We start from the raw sequence: 16,583 nt of genomic DNA, 5'->3' as shown, positions 1-16,583 counted from the left end.
CAATTGGGTCATGCCCTTCCAATTGCTATAGTTCCGTAATGCATCTTACAGCTGTGTCTGTCACCTGTATGGTGAGGAATCCTACATTGGGGAGTAGTAACGACTAGGCTATGGTAGCTGACTGATTATCGTGATCATTCGTCTTTTCGTTTCCTGTAGCTTTGCTCTCTTTTACAAACCCAGTGAATATACATATATTTCCTATTTCAAAGAAATTCAAACAATACATATTACACCCAAGTTAAAAAGATTCCCAACAATTCAACTTCTCTGGTTGACATTAACACACCCATCCCCAATAGGGGCCTTAACTCCCACATTTTTCAGCTCCATGAGCTCCATTTTTCAGGTGCAAAATCCTTTTTACTATCCTTAACACTGGAATTTTGGAATGTGTGCATAAATATCAGATATATAAAGATGAAAATGTGTGTCTGTGTGAATCCTTAAAACTCGAGAACTACACAACCAATTTCATTCCAAATTAACAAATGCCTTACTTAGGGTCCGTGTAGTGTCTTAGGCCAACAAAATTTTTAACTTCTTGCATAGTTTGAGCCCACAGCAATATCATATCTCCTCCACTATTTCAGTATTACATGTCAAAAGTGAAACAATAACATCACTCTACTGTAATGTCAGATACTTTCAATTTTATACTGAAACTATTAAAGTGAGACTATACTCTCCCATATATACAGGCATACTTTAAGACCCAAGTTAAAAACATACCCAACAATTCAACTTCTCTGGTTGACATTAACACATGTTGATGTACTTGCCTCAATAGGTCTCCTCAAGCACAGCAGGTCACCCTACGATTCAAGGTACTTTTGAATGGGCTGGGGGTGGGGCTGGTTATGCGAAACTGGTGTAGGATACAGCCGGGTATTCGCAGTCACAACATATCTCCAGAGGTCTCTGTCTTTCGTCATTGCCTCTGTGAGGTCCAACATTCGAAGGTCATGCTTGACCACCTCATCTCATGTCTTTCTGGGTCTACCTCTACTCCGGATTCCTTCAACTGTTTGAAAGTGGCACTTCTTCACACATCTCTCTTCATCCATCCATAGTACATGACCATACCAGCTCAAACGTCTCTCTTGCATGCCACATCCTATGTTTCTTATGTCCAATATTTCTCTCAGGGCACTTACACTCTGTTGTGTGTGCAAACCGACATTACACATCCAGCGGATCATGCTAGCTTCATTTCTTTCAAGCCTACGCATGTCCTCCACAGTTACGGCCCATGTTTCACTGCCGTGAAGCATGGCAGTTCACACACATGCATCGTACAATCTACCTTTCACTCTGAGTGAGAGGCAGAAGCTTTCTAAACTTTGCCCAGGCTATTCTTATTCTAGTGGTAATGCTCTCTGAGCATCCAACCCCACTACTAACTTGGTCACCTAAGTAGCGGAAGCTATCAACTACTTCTAAAACAGCATATCTAAAACTACATTATTATCTAGTGGGTCCTTTTCTCTGAAGATGGGTTGTAATTTGAGGGAGATTTGGCTGCTAGTTGTAGCTGGTTTAGTAAGCTAGTAGAAGTTCCTTTGTTAACTCACATAGCTCACATTTTTCTCAAACCATTTGCCTAGATATTCTAACTGAATATTAACTGTGTCTCTCATCTCAGAAGCACTAACCACTCTCTTAGTAAAGAAACAAATTTTTTTTAAAATGTTTGCTTTGCTTAGCCCTAATCAGCCTTTATCTAGCAGTGGTCCAGTTCTGAAATCCTGTCTTCTATTCAGGCATAGTATATCTAGCATTACCTTATTTAATGTGTCTTATATAAGGCTATATAATTTGAAGCACATTTTGCTGCTAGCTCAAGTTGTTACTGATGTAGACCCTCACTAGTTTATCAGTTCTGCTGATTATTGCAATTTACCAACATTATTAGCAAAAACAGATATTTAAGGTACATTTGTCCAGCTGCTTAAATCAGCAAAATTCTCCCTAAGAACCTGTGGAAGAGGTAGACTAATGAAAATGTGATCTTTGGATGTTGAGACTTCTGTGCAAATTGCTGTGTTTGAGAACACACATCAAACTAAGTGAAATTGTGGTTGTGGTCAGTGCCAGTGATGCATGAATGGCACCCATACCAGTGACACATAAATGGTAGCCATACCAGTTACACATTAAAGGCACCTAGTACACTCTGTGGAGTGGTTGGCATTAGGAAGGGCATCCAACTATAGAAACCGAGCCAAAACAGACAACTGGAGCCTGGTGCAGCTCTCCAGCATACCATCTCCAGTCAAAGTGTCTAACCCATGCCAGCATGGAAAATGGCCCTTAAATGATGATGGTGATGTATTAGAAACATAGACTTAGGTCTATCATAAACCCTAGGATTCTATGATTCCTAGAGCTTAATTCAGTTTCCATGGCATACAAGTGATTGGGGTTAAAACTCTTCCTCTGAATGGAATGCTGGTCCATTGTAGGGTTAACTTCCCAGCTATTGCTTGAAGTTATGGACTGGAGCAACATGAAATGAAGTGTTTTGCTGAATACACAGTGTACCACTCAGTCTGGAAATTAAAACCACTTCGTGTTGCACTGGTGGTCTTACCCTCGAAGCCATAAGCATTCAAATTAGAGAAATAAAAAAAAAATTAGGAAACAAAAGCTTCTAATAATGAACTTTAGTTTAATTGTTACACACAGTAATGCTTAAAACTTAAAAAAGAAAACATAATTTAGAATATTAATAAATCACAATTTAACAACTTGAAATGTAAATAGTCTCTGATAGAAACTGAAATTCAAATTCACTGTTAAAGAAAAATCTGAAATTTTTTAATCCATTCAAATTTTTTTTTAAATGAACTTGAATTTTTCTACTTAAAATTAAAATTTAATTTTATAAAGATAATTTGTTGCTTCCTCTAAACAAACTCGTATTCCTATTTTTAAGAGCACTTCAACTTTGTTAATTTTACAATTTCAAACTACACCCAGAAATCAAAATAAAAAAAAACAAACAAACATAATAATAATAAAGTGACCCTATATGTGGTCATTAGAACTGCTAGAAATAGCAGCCCAAGTCTTTCAAATCATATCCAACTGTCTTTAAAAGGATACACTGGATAACGTAATCCTAGATACACCATGCAAGAAAAAATGGAGTAGGGTGGTCACGGGTGAAATTTCTTTGACCATACGCCTGATCGATCACGGTATTGAAGAAAAACAGGATTAGATCTTTGGCCATCCATCTGATCGATCATGGTATTGAAGAAAAAAAACAGAATTAGAATGCAACGAGGGCTACTCTATGTAGTCGTTCGACAATGCTTGTTCCCTTTCCCTTTTCCATCTTACTAGCTCAGAAGAAAGATACATTGGATAACCAGTGGAGTTTTGAATAACTATCATTATATTGTGGGGAAAGATAAGGGACCGAAATTGGAGTGGGAGTGATGTAAAAGATTGAAATTAATAAAACAAAAAAATTCTTCCAGAATCGTAATTCACGTTATTATAACATACAGGAATACTAAAAGTACAGGGCGTGGGGAAAAAAACAATAACAACACAGCCAATTTCGTACCCTTTTACTTCTTCATAGGGTTGTGATAGTGGAGGCGCAATGGCCCAGTGGTTAGGGCAGCGGACTCGCGGTCATAGGATCGCGGTTTCGATTCCCAGACCGGGCATTGTGAGTGTTTATTGAGCGAAAACACTTAAAGCTCCACGAGGCTCCGACAGGGGATGGTGGTGAACCCTGCTGTACTCTTTCACCACAGCTTTCTTCCTGTTTCTGTTGTGCCTGTAATTCAAAGGGTCAGCCTTGTCACGCTGAATATCCCCGAGAACTACGTTAAGGGTACACGTGTCTGTGGAGTGCTCAGCCACTTGCACGTTAATTTCACGAGCAGGCTGTTCCGTTGATCGACGTCGTAAGCGACGGAGTGCCAACGCACACAGTGTGCTTGTAATGAAAACAAGATGAAATGACCATGATTGAAAAGCCTTTTATTATACATCTTGATCACGGCTGAAATAGCTGTCCTTTATCATACGTATGTTAAATGAGAGGCGACCTAGGGCTAAACATCCATTCAGAAATCGCAAACTCTCGCTAGTAGCAGCAGACAAACGAGAACTTGTTTCGCGAACGACCGAGATTATGCAAATTAGATGTCAGCACATTTTTTCTAATTTTCATTGTTCTCTGAAACATTTCTCTGTTTCCAGTTCAAGAATTATGGCCATCGTTTGATCTTTCTCGCATCCCATATCTCTTCAATATAATTCCAAACGGCCAGAAACTAAATGCAGCACAGGTAGGGGATAACCGTTCGAAATTTACCTTTTTGTTATTTTGATTTTCTGTGACCGACGATTGAAGATGAAACAAAAACCTGTGATTTTTTTTACTTCATGTTTTGTTGCTTTACTTTGAGTAATTGATTTCTAACACTGGAAACAAGAACATATTTTAGTGGTAAAAAGGATGAATATACTCGATTATATCAAACCCACAGGTACTTTATTTTATAGATCCCAAAAGGGTGAAAGACAGAATCTACCTTGGCAGGATTTGAACTCAAAACGTAAATAATACTCTAATAATAAGCATTATATTTTATATTATTAGGTTCAGATTTCGCCGATGTGGTCGATTTTGACTTTTATCCATCTGGAATCGATTAAAAATAAAGTATCGGTAAAATATCAAGGTGTGATATAGCCGGCTATATCCCGTGTGTGTGTTAAACATTAATAAAATAATAAGTAGAAGGTGATGGATAAAATGCTTTCAGTTTCAGCTTTTTATGTTCTGGGTTCGAATCCTGCCATGGTCATTATTTTGCTTTTTATCTTACTTGGGGTTTGGTAAAATAAAGTTCCAGTTAAGTTCTGTGGTCAATATAGTTGATCATTTTTCTTCCACCACAAAATGTGTGACCTTGTTTGTACGTTATGTTAGAAATTCATTTTTATGTTCGGTACCCCACCATGGGCGTCATCAAATGACTTAAAAAGTTATTATTAGTATTATATATTAACGACTTATATATCAATATGGACTATTTTTTTTTTTACCTAATTCCCAACACCTTCATTACATTTTGTCCCATAATCAGTCTTTTTCTCGTTTCACTGCCATTTGCCATTAAGTCTGTCACACAAGGATTGTTTCAAGCATTCAGTTACTCCATATTATCGCTGACTTGCTAGAAACAGCAGCAAAATCTCTCTTTAATCACATCATACCGTCTTAAGTAATTAATAAATTAGACGATGTTGTAACTAAAATACGAAAAAGACGGGTTAGTCACGACTGGGACGTATTTGATTATAGGCCTGCTCGATCACGACTGACCTGAGACTTAACACCTAACGGTACTTATGGACTAGCTTCCGTGATATGTATGTAATAGATTCTAAGAAAATTAGTTATGATTTGTGTTAGTAAAATCGAGTTACAAAATTCGTACAGTTCGTGGATTTCACACAAATCATTTTGAATGTGAATTTTGAGGTTTCCTAGCAAGGGCCCCTCTTCGAAGATATAAAATTTTGGATAAGCAAGCTTGAAATCGATAGAAAAGGTTTAAAAAAACGTTGCCATTGTGTGTACAAGAACAATTTTATGAAATAGGAATCGTTTGTTTCTGTAAACATACATGCGTTGTGTACGTATGTGGAAACGTATGTAAGCACTTGTATCGAAACATGTTTACACATGCGTGAATAGGTATAGTAGGCTTGTCGGAGAAGTACGTTTTGAAAGCTAACCATGCTGACCTCCTCCGGTTTAAAACAGAAGTGACTGAGAAAAGCGTCTTGACGGACGAGAATTGTTTACACATAGAAGCGATTTATCAGCCTACATATTCTATGGCAAATTATACTATAAAATAATAATCAAGTCACGTTAATAAATCTTAGTGATCAATTTTAAGCAATTTCATATTGTGTGTCTGTGAATTTTCTGTCAATTCTGTTTTGTGTCAAAGGTGATGGATTTTGAAAACATACATCTCTGGTGATTTATCGATACATGTATTAATTCTCTGGTATCATTAAATAGATCAACTATTTAAAAGAAATAACCAAAGCCTGTTAACACTTTCATCGTCATATTTCTGTTAAAATACACAGTTTTTGTTTTAATTATTTTTTAAAAATAATAATGAAGGTTATTAGTTGAAATCACCAATCCCATTACTTATTTTTTAAAGCCAGCTACTCTATCAGTCTCTTATGTTGAACCACTAAAAGTTACGGGGATGTAAACAAACCAACTCCAGTTGTCAAGCGGCAATGGAGGACAAACACAAAGCTCCTCCCCCACTACACACACACACACACACACACACACAACTGACTTCTTTCAGTTTCCATCTACCAAATCTACTCACAAGGCTAATATGGAACGTTTTTGTGTAGATGAGTTTAAAGTCTGTCTCAGAACTAGGGGTGGTCTCAGGTGGGTTAGTATCAAAAGGGTTAAGTTTGTAGCATGTTTAAGAGTGGGGAAAGATAGAAGTTATATGATAAAGTAAAATATTGCTTCCAAGTTTTGGCACAAGGCCAGCAATTTCGGGGAGGAGTAAGTTGATTACTTTGATCCTAGTGCTCAACTGGTACTTTTTTTTATCTAACCTGAAAGGTAAAGTAGACCTTAGTAGAATTTGAACTCAGAACATAAAGACAGATGAGCTGCCACCAAGCACTTCGTCCAGCATGCTAATGATTCTGCCTGTTCACCTCCTTGGTAAAGTAAAATATTGGCTGTCAATATATATTATATTTGAGATTCTAATATGGCAATCACTTCTCTAGAGTGTTTCTTTTCAACCATTTTTTTTTGTTTGATGCATTGAGCATAAATGGTTGATGTAAATTAATGTTGGTATTTATTGTTTGGCCACAGATCAAGTGGAACTTATAGTCAAAAGTCCTCACCATCCGGTCTTCTTACCCCCAAATACATTGTACTTTAGCCCATATTTCCCAGTGTATTCCTCTTTGCTAAAACTAAGTATTCTTCTGGTTTCGTCCCAGGTCTGCTGTTATCAAGCTAACCTGTGATCCAACACATTCCATTCTAATACATACAGAACTGTGTTATCCAGATAAATGAAAATTGAAACTGTATTGAAAGAATTTTATTTGTACCATAATATTTGTATTAAATTTAGGTACAAGAATAGCAGCTGACCTTGGCTGGATTTAAACTTAAAACATAAAGGTATTTTTTTCTAATGCTCTAGCAATTCTACCAGTCCATAACAATGACCACAGTGGTCACTGAAAGAAGGCAGTAATAGTACAAGTGACAACACTCATTACAACAATAAAGAAACACAGTAATAAATATTCAAGCACAGTGAAATGTCAATAGGGTCATTTGGCTGCTATTTCTAGCAGTCAAACCACCACTTAGAAGCTCTCTTTTCTTGTTGTTTAGCCTCAGGTCAACTCTAATCAAGCAGATTAATGAAAGATATTCCAACCATGATCACCCCATCTTATTTTAGGAAGGGCATCCAGCTGTAGAAACTCTGCCAGATCAAATTGGAGCCTAGTGCAGCCATCTGGCTTGCCAGTCCTCAGTCAAACCGTCCAACCCATGCCAGCACGGAAAGTGGACGCTAAACGATGATGATGATATTATACACTTTCTAGCTAGAAATAACCAAATCTCACTCATATCACATTGTGATATTTTAACAAAAGAAGACTTTATTAAAGAAATGTAGTCATAGATACATTATGTCTGTGGAAATATGGTTAAGTCTGAAATGCTTTCGATAATTTGTCTTGATCAGGGTACTTTAGCTGGGTTCATTCTGTTGCAAAGATTCAGACCAGGCTTCTGGTTCACTCTCTGTTTTCTCTGCAGATGCTTAGCACTAATCACTAGGCTGGAAGATAAATATAAAAGTCATGGGCATTGCCCTTTTCCTCTGACCAACTTAATAAAAAATGTGTGTAGAACATTCATCCAGAATACTATGTACAGTATACACACCTGATACTGTGTAAGTACATACAAATATTGTGATTTATATACAAAATGACTTTTGCATATTTAAGCATTTTTCTGTAAACAACTTTCCACCTGTATCCATGCTATTCTGTTATTCAGACTATACTATCTGATGTAAAACAAATGTTGGATGTACACCATGTCATTGTGTTCTGTTAAAGGTGATGGTAGAGTTAGGTTTTCATGATGATATTCCTGAATGAATTCTCTTATAAGTTTAATAGTTATCTCTGTGTTGTTAATGTTAATTTTGTTGTATTTTAGGAAATGTTTGCATTTTGGAAAATAGTTATCAAATTGGAGATCCTTTGAGAGAAATTGGAAATTTGCACAGGAAAATACTGATAGGCATCACACCATTCTGAATATTTAAGTTGTTACTGCAGAAACACAACTTGATGGAAGACAATACAGAAAAGGCAGACTACCAGTGTGAAATTTGTGGCATGCAGTTTTCGAACAATTCACTGCTTAACCTGCATAAACAGATTCATACTGAAGAGAAACCACCTAATTGCAACATATGTGAAAAAACATTTGCAACAAAACAACAGTTAGCTAGCCACATAATGGTTCATACTGGAGAGAAACCATTTGGCTGTGATGTTTGTGGTAAAACATTCTCAAGTAAAGTGTACATGACTCAACATAAAATAATCCATACTAAAGAGAAGCCACATCATTGTGACATTTGCAATAAAACATTCTCCAGGAAACACCAGTTAGCTAGCCATTTAATGGGTCATACTGGAGAAAAACCATTCTGTTGTGATGTTTGTGGTAAAACATTTACAAGTAAAGTGTACATGACTCAACATAAGATAGTTCATAGTGAAGAGAGGCCACATCGCTGTGATGTTTGTGGGAAAGCATTTTCTAGAAAACCTCAGTTAACTAGTCACAAACTGGTTCATACTGGAGAGAAACCCTACAACTGTGACATTTGTGGCAGAGCATTCTCAAGTAGAGGGAACATAACACATCATAAAGTAATTCACACAGGGGAGAGACCACACAAATGTGACATTTGTGGTAAAACATTTCCACATAAAGGTAATGCAGTTAAGCATAAAATGGTTCACATTGGAGAGAAAGCATTACAGTGTAAACTTTGTAGTGAGACTTTCACAAATTGTGAAGAACTAAAGAAACACAAGCAAACTCATGCAGGAGAAAAACGACATAACTGTGACATTTGTGGTAAAGCTTTCTCTAGAAAATCACACATAACTCGACATAGAATGATCCATACTGGAGAGAGACCACACCATTGTGATATTTGTGGTAGAAGGTTTGCTGATAATGATGACTTAAAGAGACACATAATGGTTCATACTGGACAGAAGCCATACCAGTGTGAAATGTGTGGTAAAGCATTTGCAAATAATGGTGACCTGAAGAGGCATCGACTAATTCATACAGGTGAGAAACCTTACCGCTGTGATATTTGTGGTAAAACATTTTCAAGAAAATCTTATGTAACTACTCATCAAACAATTCACACAGGAGAAAGACCGTTCAGTTGTGAAATCTGTGGTAAGACTTTCTTGGTTAATAGTAACTTAAAGAAGCATATGACAATTCATGCAGCAGAAACCTATCAATGTAATTATTCATTTGATAATGAATTCAAGATTTCTGATGTTCTTCAAACAGGAGAATGATGTAATGATCCTGAAAGTTGTGATAACACATTGTTGCAAAATGATACTGCAAAGCAGGCAGTACAAAATGGTTCTTTTTTCACATGAGAGAAGCTATCAATCAATCAAAAACTATAGTCTAGGGAGGCCATAGGTTTACAGCAAGAAACACTACCACCTCCCCACCATGTTTCCAACCACATATTTTCCATTATCTTTCTCTTTGTCCATTCCTTCAGTTTGCTCAACCCTATTTTTGTTTTTTAAAAGCTCTTTTAGTAGTAGGGTTTGTCCATTTGTAACCACATTTGTCAAAGATAGTAGCCATGGTGCCACATCATTTTATTTTCACTTTCAATGTAGGCCTGACAGGATACATCAATTGCAGCCCTTAAACACTACTCCTGGCTGTGGTTGGATGAGTCTTCTGCAGCCCTGTATCACCAGTCAGTACGGTTCTTTGTCACCTCTTCTGTGAGATACAGCATCTTCAAGTCAGCCGTTCACCACTTCATTCCATTTCTTCCATGGGTTCCACCATCTTGAAGTGCCCAGGACTGCAGTATTCATCCTCCACGATCATCACATACCTAGACCAGCATAGCCTTCTCTTTTGCATCCAACATCTGATTTTTCTCTCTGCTCATTTGTACTCTGGTATTCATGTATACTAGAATTACAGATCCACTGGAGTAAGTTTGTATCTTTTCTTTGTAGCCTTTGCAAGTCTTCTGCACTCAAGGCCCACATCTCACTGTCATGCAGTATAGTAGTTCTCACACACACTTTATGCTTCACTCTGAGGTGAGAAAAAAACCTACATTGCCAACAGAGGTAACTATCTGAATTTTCTCCAACCTGTTCTTACCCTGGCTGTTGTATTTCTGAACAATCCTCTCTCTAGCTAACAGAAGTTATTGACTACATCCAGTGATCCAACCAAGCATTTAAGAGAGTCTATTTTCAGTGTGTATTTCTCCCATATACCTAAAACATGAAACACTTTCACTGTAAGTCAACCTGTGGTCACACATACATCTTTTGTATGTCCATAGCTTAGGCTGGTTACAGCATATGGAGTTTATACCAAGCTCACTAAAAAGTTCTAGGACATTCCATAAGACTCCTACACATTAAAATTATACTTTTGTTTTTGTTTGTCAATGTCTATCATAAACTCACATCAAAGATGATTATAATAGAATTAGCTTTGGTCAACATTTCCAAACATAGTAATATTAATTACTTGTGGCAATTATTTCTGGTCAGCATTACCAAATATGGTATTATTTGCCAGCAGTTTTGACTTTCAAACTTAAACATTCCAGGTTCAAATTTGGAGAATATCTGCTATGGTCTGAATGCAATCTGTGTATACTGATAATCTGGATGTTGCAGGATATGATTTACTATTCAAATTCTTGGTTCTGATATTGTTTTGAAGTCTTTACAATGACGCTCTTCCTTACTGATATGATTGTCGTACAAAGTTCTTGGCATGGGTAGAACAGTTTGCTATGGTCCAAACCAGTTCTTATTGAGAGTTACTACCCTCTTAGATAGGTTTGAGGGCCACATCTCATGCATATTTTAGTTTCTATGGCTAAATGCGCTTCCTATCACCAACTACAAAAACGATATACTGGGTGCATTTTATAAATGGCACCAGCATGAGAGGAGTTATCATGTCCTCAGTAAAGTTAGGATCCTCACCATGTTGTCCTCAATTGTTTTGTTTACCAACGGTTACTGAGTGCATTTTATCATGGCAACATCATAAGTGGATGATAGAGTGGGGGTACCTTGTACCTCTTCATTCTGGACACACACCCCACCAGTTTTAGATATCTGATGTTTCTCTCACACTATATAGGTTTATATGTCTGACATTTACTGTTCATTTATTTTCCCCTTGCTACTCCTGCTATTACCTTTCTATAGCTTTTTGTAAACCCTATTCTATCTCCATGTTATTACTACCATAGAAGTGATCAGTGGCTTGCATTAGTTTTTCCGTTTATGTAGTAGAAGTTTTCTATCTCTGTCTCTATCGGAATATCTATTGTTTCAGTAATATATGGAAGCTGACCTTTACAGATATTGCCAGTATTCACAAACAGGCTTTCACTTAGTTGTTGTCTTTTCACAATCCTTATGGCTTGCAGCTAGCATTTATACTAATGATGAACCTGCTTGTGAGGAATGGTGTGTGGATCAGATCTCAAAGCCAAGAAGAACAAAATGAATTTTGCTATGAAACCACCTGACTACTGACTAGTTGTTTGACTCTATCTGAAGTTACTGGTATTGAATCATTTTATTTGCATTACAGCACTCTAGAAATTGTGTTCCCTCTTTTCTTTTCTTCTTCAGTGCAAAAGATACTACTGCTTCCTCTTACAACAAATTAATTTCCTTTGCTGTGATTATATAATAGAATAAAATTACAATTGTTTACCTTTTGCGCTAAATTTTACAAGATTTTTTTGGCATGATCTGTAAAGTCTATACTCTCTTACTGGTTTCAGTGACTGGATTATGACCATGATAGGGCATTTCCTTTGAGGATTTCTGTCAATCATATCAACCCCTGTACTTTTTTCAGTTTGTTACTTTATTGATCTGCATTTGACAAATCACTAAGTTACACATTTTGACACAATACTGGTAAATATAAACATAGACACACAATCACACACACTCAAACACGTGTGTGTGTGTGTGTGTGTGTATGAAAGGTATTTACAGTCTTTGGTTACCAAATTGCACTCACAAGGTATTGGTCAACCTGAGTTATTGTAGAGGACAGTTGCCCAAGGTACTGTACTGTGGAATCAAACATAGAATCCTCAAGATGCAAAGCATATTTCTTAATTACACAGCAATACTTGCATCTATGTGTGTTTACATTACAGGAAATGATTTCTGCATAAACATTGGTCTAATTTTATTGCACATACATGTGCAGCTGTGGCCATTGATCTTGGCAAAAACGTTATTTTGCACCAAAAATATATAAATATGCTTATTTGAGGTAAAAAGTCGATTTGTTTGAGCACGTATGAGCATATTAACGAAGAATAATAACACACTTGAACCATATGAACAATAATAAGGTGTGATACTTAGTTATTCATCTTCCTCTCAAAATTTGCAGTGGTGACCCCTATGTTTTGAGATGTCCATGATTCATTTAGGCATACTGGAAATCAATGATTGAGTTAGTCCTATGTTTACAAACCTCCATTCTTGCTGTACAAAAGCCTTCAACTGTTCAATATTTGTTGAATTTTCTCTGTCAACTCAGATTTTAAGGATGGACCACAAATTTTCAATAGGATTTAAATCTGGAGAATTTTCAGGCCAAGGCTCCAAAATTTCAATACCTTTATTTCCAAGATACTTTTTAATTAATGCACGTTTCTTCACCAAACTGTCTCTCAATAGTTAGAAGGAGATGGTTTTCAAGGATATTTTGGTACCCTATGGAATTCATAGAAATGTTTTTTTGACAAAACTGACAATGATTCAACGCCCTTGGATGAAAAGCAACTCCACACATGAATAGTTTCTGGATACTTGACTGTGAACACGATGCAGGCCTCATCATAGCATTCACCTTGTCGCCTTCTGATGAACCTTTTTCCAGATATCCCAAACAATTGAAATGGTGCTTCATCAGAAAAAATCACTTTGTCCCATTGTTCATTAGACCAATTTTTATATTTTCTGCAAAAGGCATCTCTGTCCTTCACGTTTCTTATGGGCAAAAAAAGGTTTCTTTGCAGCACTCTGTGAAGCAAGACTATTGTCAAGAAGTCGTCGTCTAACAGTTCAAGCAGAAGCCCTGACACCAGCTGATTCCAACTCTTTAGCAAGCTGTTTGCTGCCGGCACTTTGATCCCGCAATGAATTTCTCACCAAAGCCTTATCTTGGCAGTCAGAGGACAGACATTGACAACCAGGGGGTTTTTTTCACTGTCAAGGATCCTGTCTCTTTGAAAGGTTTTATAATCCTGTACACAGTTCTTTCAGCTGCAATGCCTTTAGCAACAATATCTTGTGTTGTTAGGCCATTTTGGTAGAAAGAAATTATTGACTGACGTTTTTCTTGTGCCAATGCCATCCTTGCAATAACAGAAAATAAAATTTGAAGTTTTTGTATGGAAAAGAGCACACATTAATTAAAATCCAATCATAAAAGGCTCATGGCGTTATGACATCATACTTTACTTACTGTTCTGGTTATTAAGTATTAGTTTGTATGCGATTCCAACTTGAAATTATGAAGAGAAATGTGATTTCCACTTGTAAGAAATATAACCAGTTCTGCAAACTGATGATTATTTGCAGTATTTATTAGTTTTTCAACAGTTTTTCTTTCAAATCTTATTGGATAACGGATAACCTGTTAAAATAATATTAAATCATTAACATTCACATGATATTTCACATGAAGTAGCAAAAAAAAAAACTGTTTGCCAAAATCATTGGCCATGACTGTACATACACATTACTGTAACTATGAAAAAATAACCATAGTGTTCCTCCAAAAAGTGGTTGTTTGAGGAATGTAGATGTAACAATGAGTCAGGTGCAGCTGGGTTTGTTGGTAAAATTTATGGTCAATCAGATTATATATATATGAAGGTAGAAAATGTTGTGAATATGTTAGAGATGGTGGCTGAGGTGCTGAAAGCCTAACATAATACTATATAATTTATTGAATCAATTAGAGTATTGTGTTTTACCCAGGGTCAGCAGTGTTTTGGCTGACCTCAAGTTTTCCAGCTGTGACAATCCAATTTTTGTCGTTTTTTAAACATAGTCAATTCAGGTTTATCTTACATGTCCTTCATTTTTTTAACTGGTAGTGGTTACTTGGCTGCTATTTCTTATTGGATTCTTCAACAATTGTTTGATAGCATGTCAAAGGGGTGAATTTATAAAACTCTACTATCTTTGAATTTGCAGTAGAGGCTCATTTAATCATGTTAACGATAATCATTATATAGTGGCACCATTCTAGAAACTGCTACATAACTAAATGAGATGCATTGTCAATGCTACACAGCTAAATAAAATACATTGGAGAGTGAGAAATAATAGAGGCCTCAAATGTATGGATTAGCTACAAACGTTGAAAGACAGTGTAGTGTAAACAAGACAGATCAAGGTTTAAGATGCAACTGACAGTTGTTTAATTTCATTGTTCATTAAGCCTTGAACTACCAAAGAATTGATCTTTATAAATTTATTAAAACGAATGTGAATATGATATTAAGAAAAAAGAAACTCATGTAAATGAATTCAGTTTTGAATTACTATCACTGTATGTGCATATGATCTTATATTTTTAATCTTCACAGTTGTCTACCTTTTTTTTTATACAACTAAAGTGATCAGTGAAAAAAATGAATCAAAATATAGCAAACCCCACAAGGTTTTTGAGTGACAGCCATGTTCTCATCAAAATATTGAATTTGCAACCAAAAAAGATGAATTTGAACTTCACGACAATCAGGAATATTGATTTAAGTGGATTTGTAATATTTTTCATATGAAACGCTTGGTAAATACTGCTTAATATTGGTTTCAAAACATTTGTTTATGCTATAGTATATGTGTTTTTAGCTTAAACATTACAACCTTTATTGATGATTACACCCTTCTCAGCATTTTTCGTTATGCTATATACAGCTAATTATTATTTTTTTTTATATTGACCCTTTTTACCGATTTGCATTTTAGTGTGACCCAACCATATACTTTTATAATTTATTGTCCCATAAATTAAATGCTATATTTTTTAAAACAAATGAAGGCATAATGTAACAAACACTAAGAGAGAAAAAAGATTTACAAAAACAATTTAAAACCTCCTTACAAGGGTCCATTTGTAATATTTTCTATCATGAAATAAAGTAACATTGACTATTTCTTAATTTCTGTTGTTTGACTTATTTATTTGATTCTCTAACAAGTGTTTGATAACACATCAAATGGGGAAAATGTATATGAAATTATTGGATTGGAATTTATAGAAAGATTTATGATTTCAACCGACTTGTAAGTCGTCGTCGTCGTTTAACGTCCGCTTTCCATGCTAGCATGGGTTGGACGATTTGACTGAGGACTGGTGGACCAGGAGGCGACACCAGGCTCCAATCTGATTTGGCAGAGTTTCTACAGCTGGATGCCCTTCCTAACGCCAACCATTCAGAGAGTGTAGTGGGTGCTTTTACGTGTCACCCGCACGAAGGCCAGTCAGGCGGTACTGGCAACGGCCACGCTCAAAATGGTGCATTTCATGTGCCACCCGCACAAGAGCCAGTCCAGGGACACTGGCAACGATCTCGCTCGAAAAAAAAAAAACATCAAAATCAATGTTTAATGGATCTTGCTAATCTCTCCTTTATGTTTGTATCATATTAATTTTTTTTCTTTTATCACTAAATTTATAACTATTTCAAAGATTCAGTATTTGCATATTATTATAGGCATGCTTGTATAGTTAAGAAGTCAGCTTCCCAACCATGAAGACTTAGGTTCAGTCTTGTTATGCAGCACCTAAGACAAGTGTCTCCTACTACAGTCCTGTGGGGAACTAAAGGTTAGTGAGAGGATTTGGTAGACAACAACTGAAAAAAAACTCTGTGTGTGTGAATATGTGAAGGTCCACAAATGTGGCCCTGCAAAAATTCTCTCGGCTACAAGTGATGACTGCTGTCTGGGGTTATCCGCTGGTTATGCTCCTTTGAAGATCGGGCCATCGCCGAGCAATGGTTTATTATCTGGTGCGAAGCACGCGGTGCATGTCGAGCGCCTTCGCGGGCACCGACGCAGCCAATGCACGATCCTTTGTCGAGAACAGTGTCGGTCGGGGAGTTTGACTGGGGCGGTATGTT

The 16,583-nt window shown here is 36.5% G+C and overlaps 1 protein-coding gene across 2 annotated transcripts; it reads left to right on the top strand.

Annotated features, from left to right (window-relative positions):
• Positions 1-4,066: 4,066 nt before the first annotated feature.
• On the top strand, positions 4,067-15,620 carry LOC106879559 (zinc finger protein 665). Of its 2 annotated transcripts, XM_052968996.1 has the most exons (3): positions 4,067-4,313; positions 8,297-9,454; positions 10,393-15,620. In XM_052968996.1, exons 2-3 carry the CDS (start codon positions 8,431-8,433, stop codon positions 10,443-10,445), a joined length of 1,077 nt encoding a protein of 358 aa, XP_052824956.1. In that variant the 5' UTR covers positions 4,067-4,313; positions 8,297-8,430; the 3' UTR covers positions 10,446-15,620. The 2 variants fall into 2 exon arrangements, with proteins under 2 accessions (XP_052824956.1, XP_014784681.1); XM_014929195.2 differs by having other exon boundaries at positions 4,072-4,313; positions 8,297-15,620.
• The last annotated feature ends 963 nt before the right edge of the window (positions 15,621-16,583 follow it).

Source organism: Octopus bimaculoides, chromosome 6, assembly GCF_001194135.2.
Source record: "Octopus bimaculoides isolate UCB-OBI-ISO-001 chromosome 6, ASM119413v2, whole genome shotgun sequence".
Lineage (NCBI taxonomy): Eukaryota > Metazoa > Mollusca > Cephalopoda > Octopoda > Octopodidae > Octopus > Octopus bimaculoides.
Note: the sequence above shows the minus strand (reverse complement) of the source record. Positions and strands in the feature narration are given on the sequence as shown.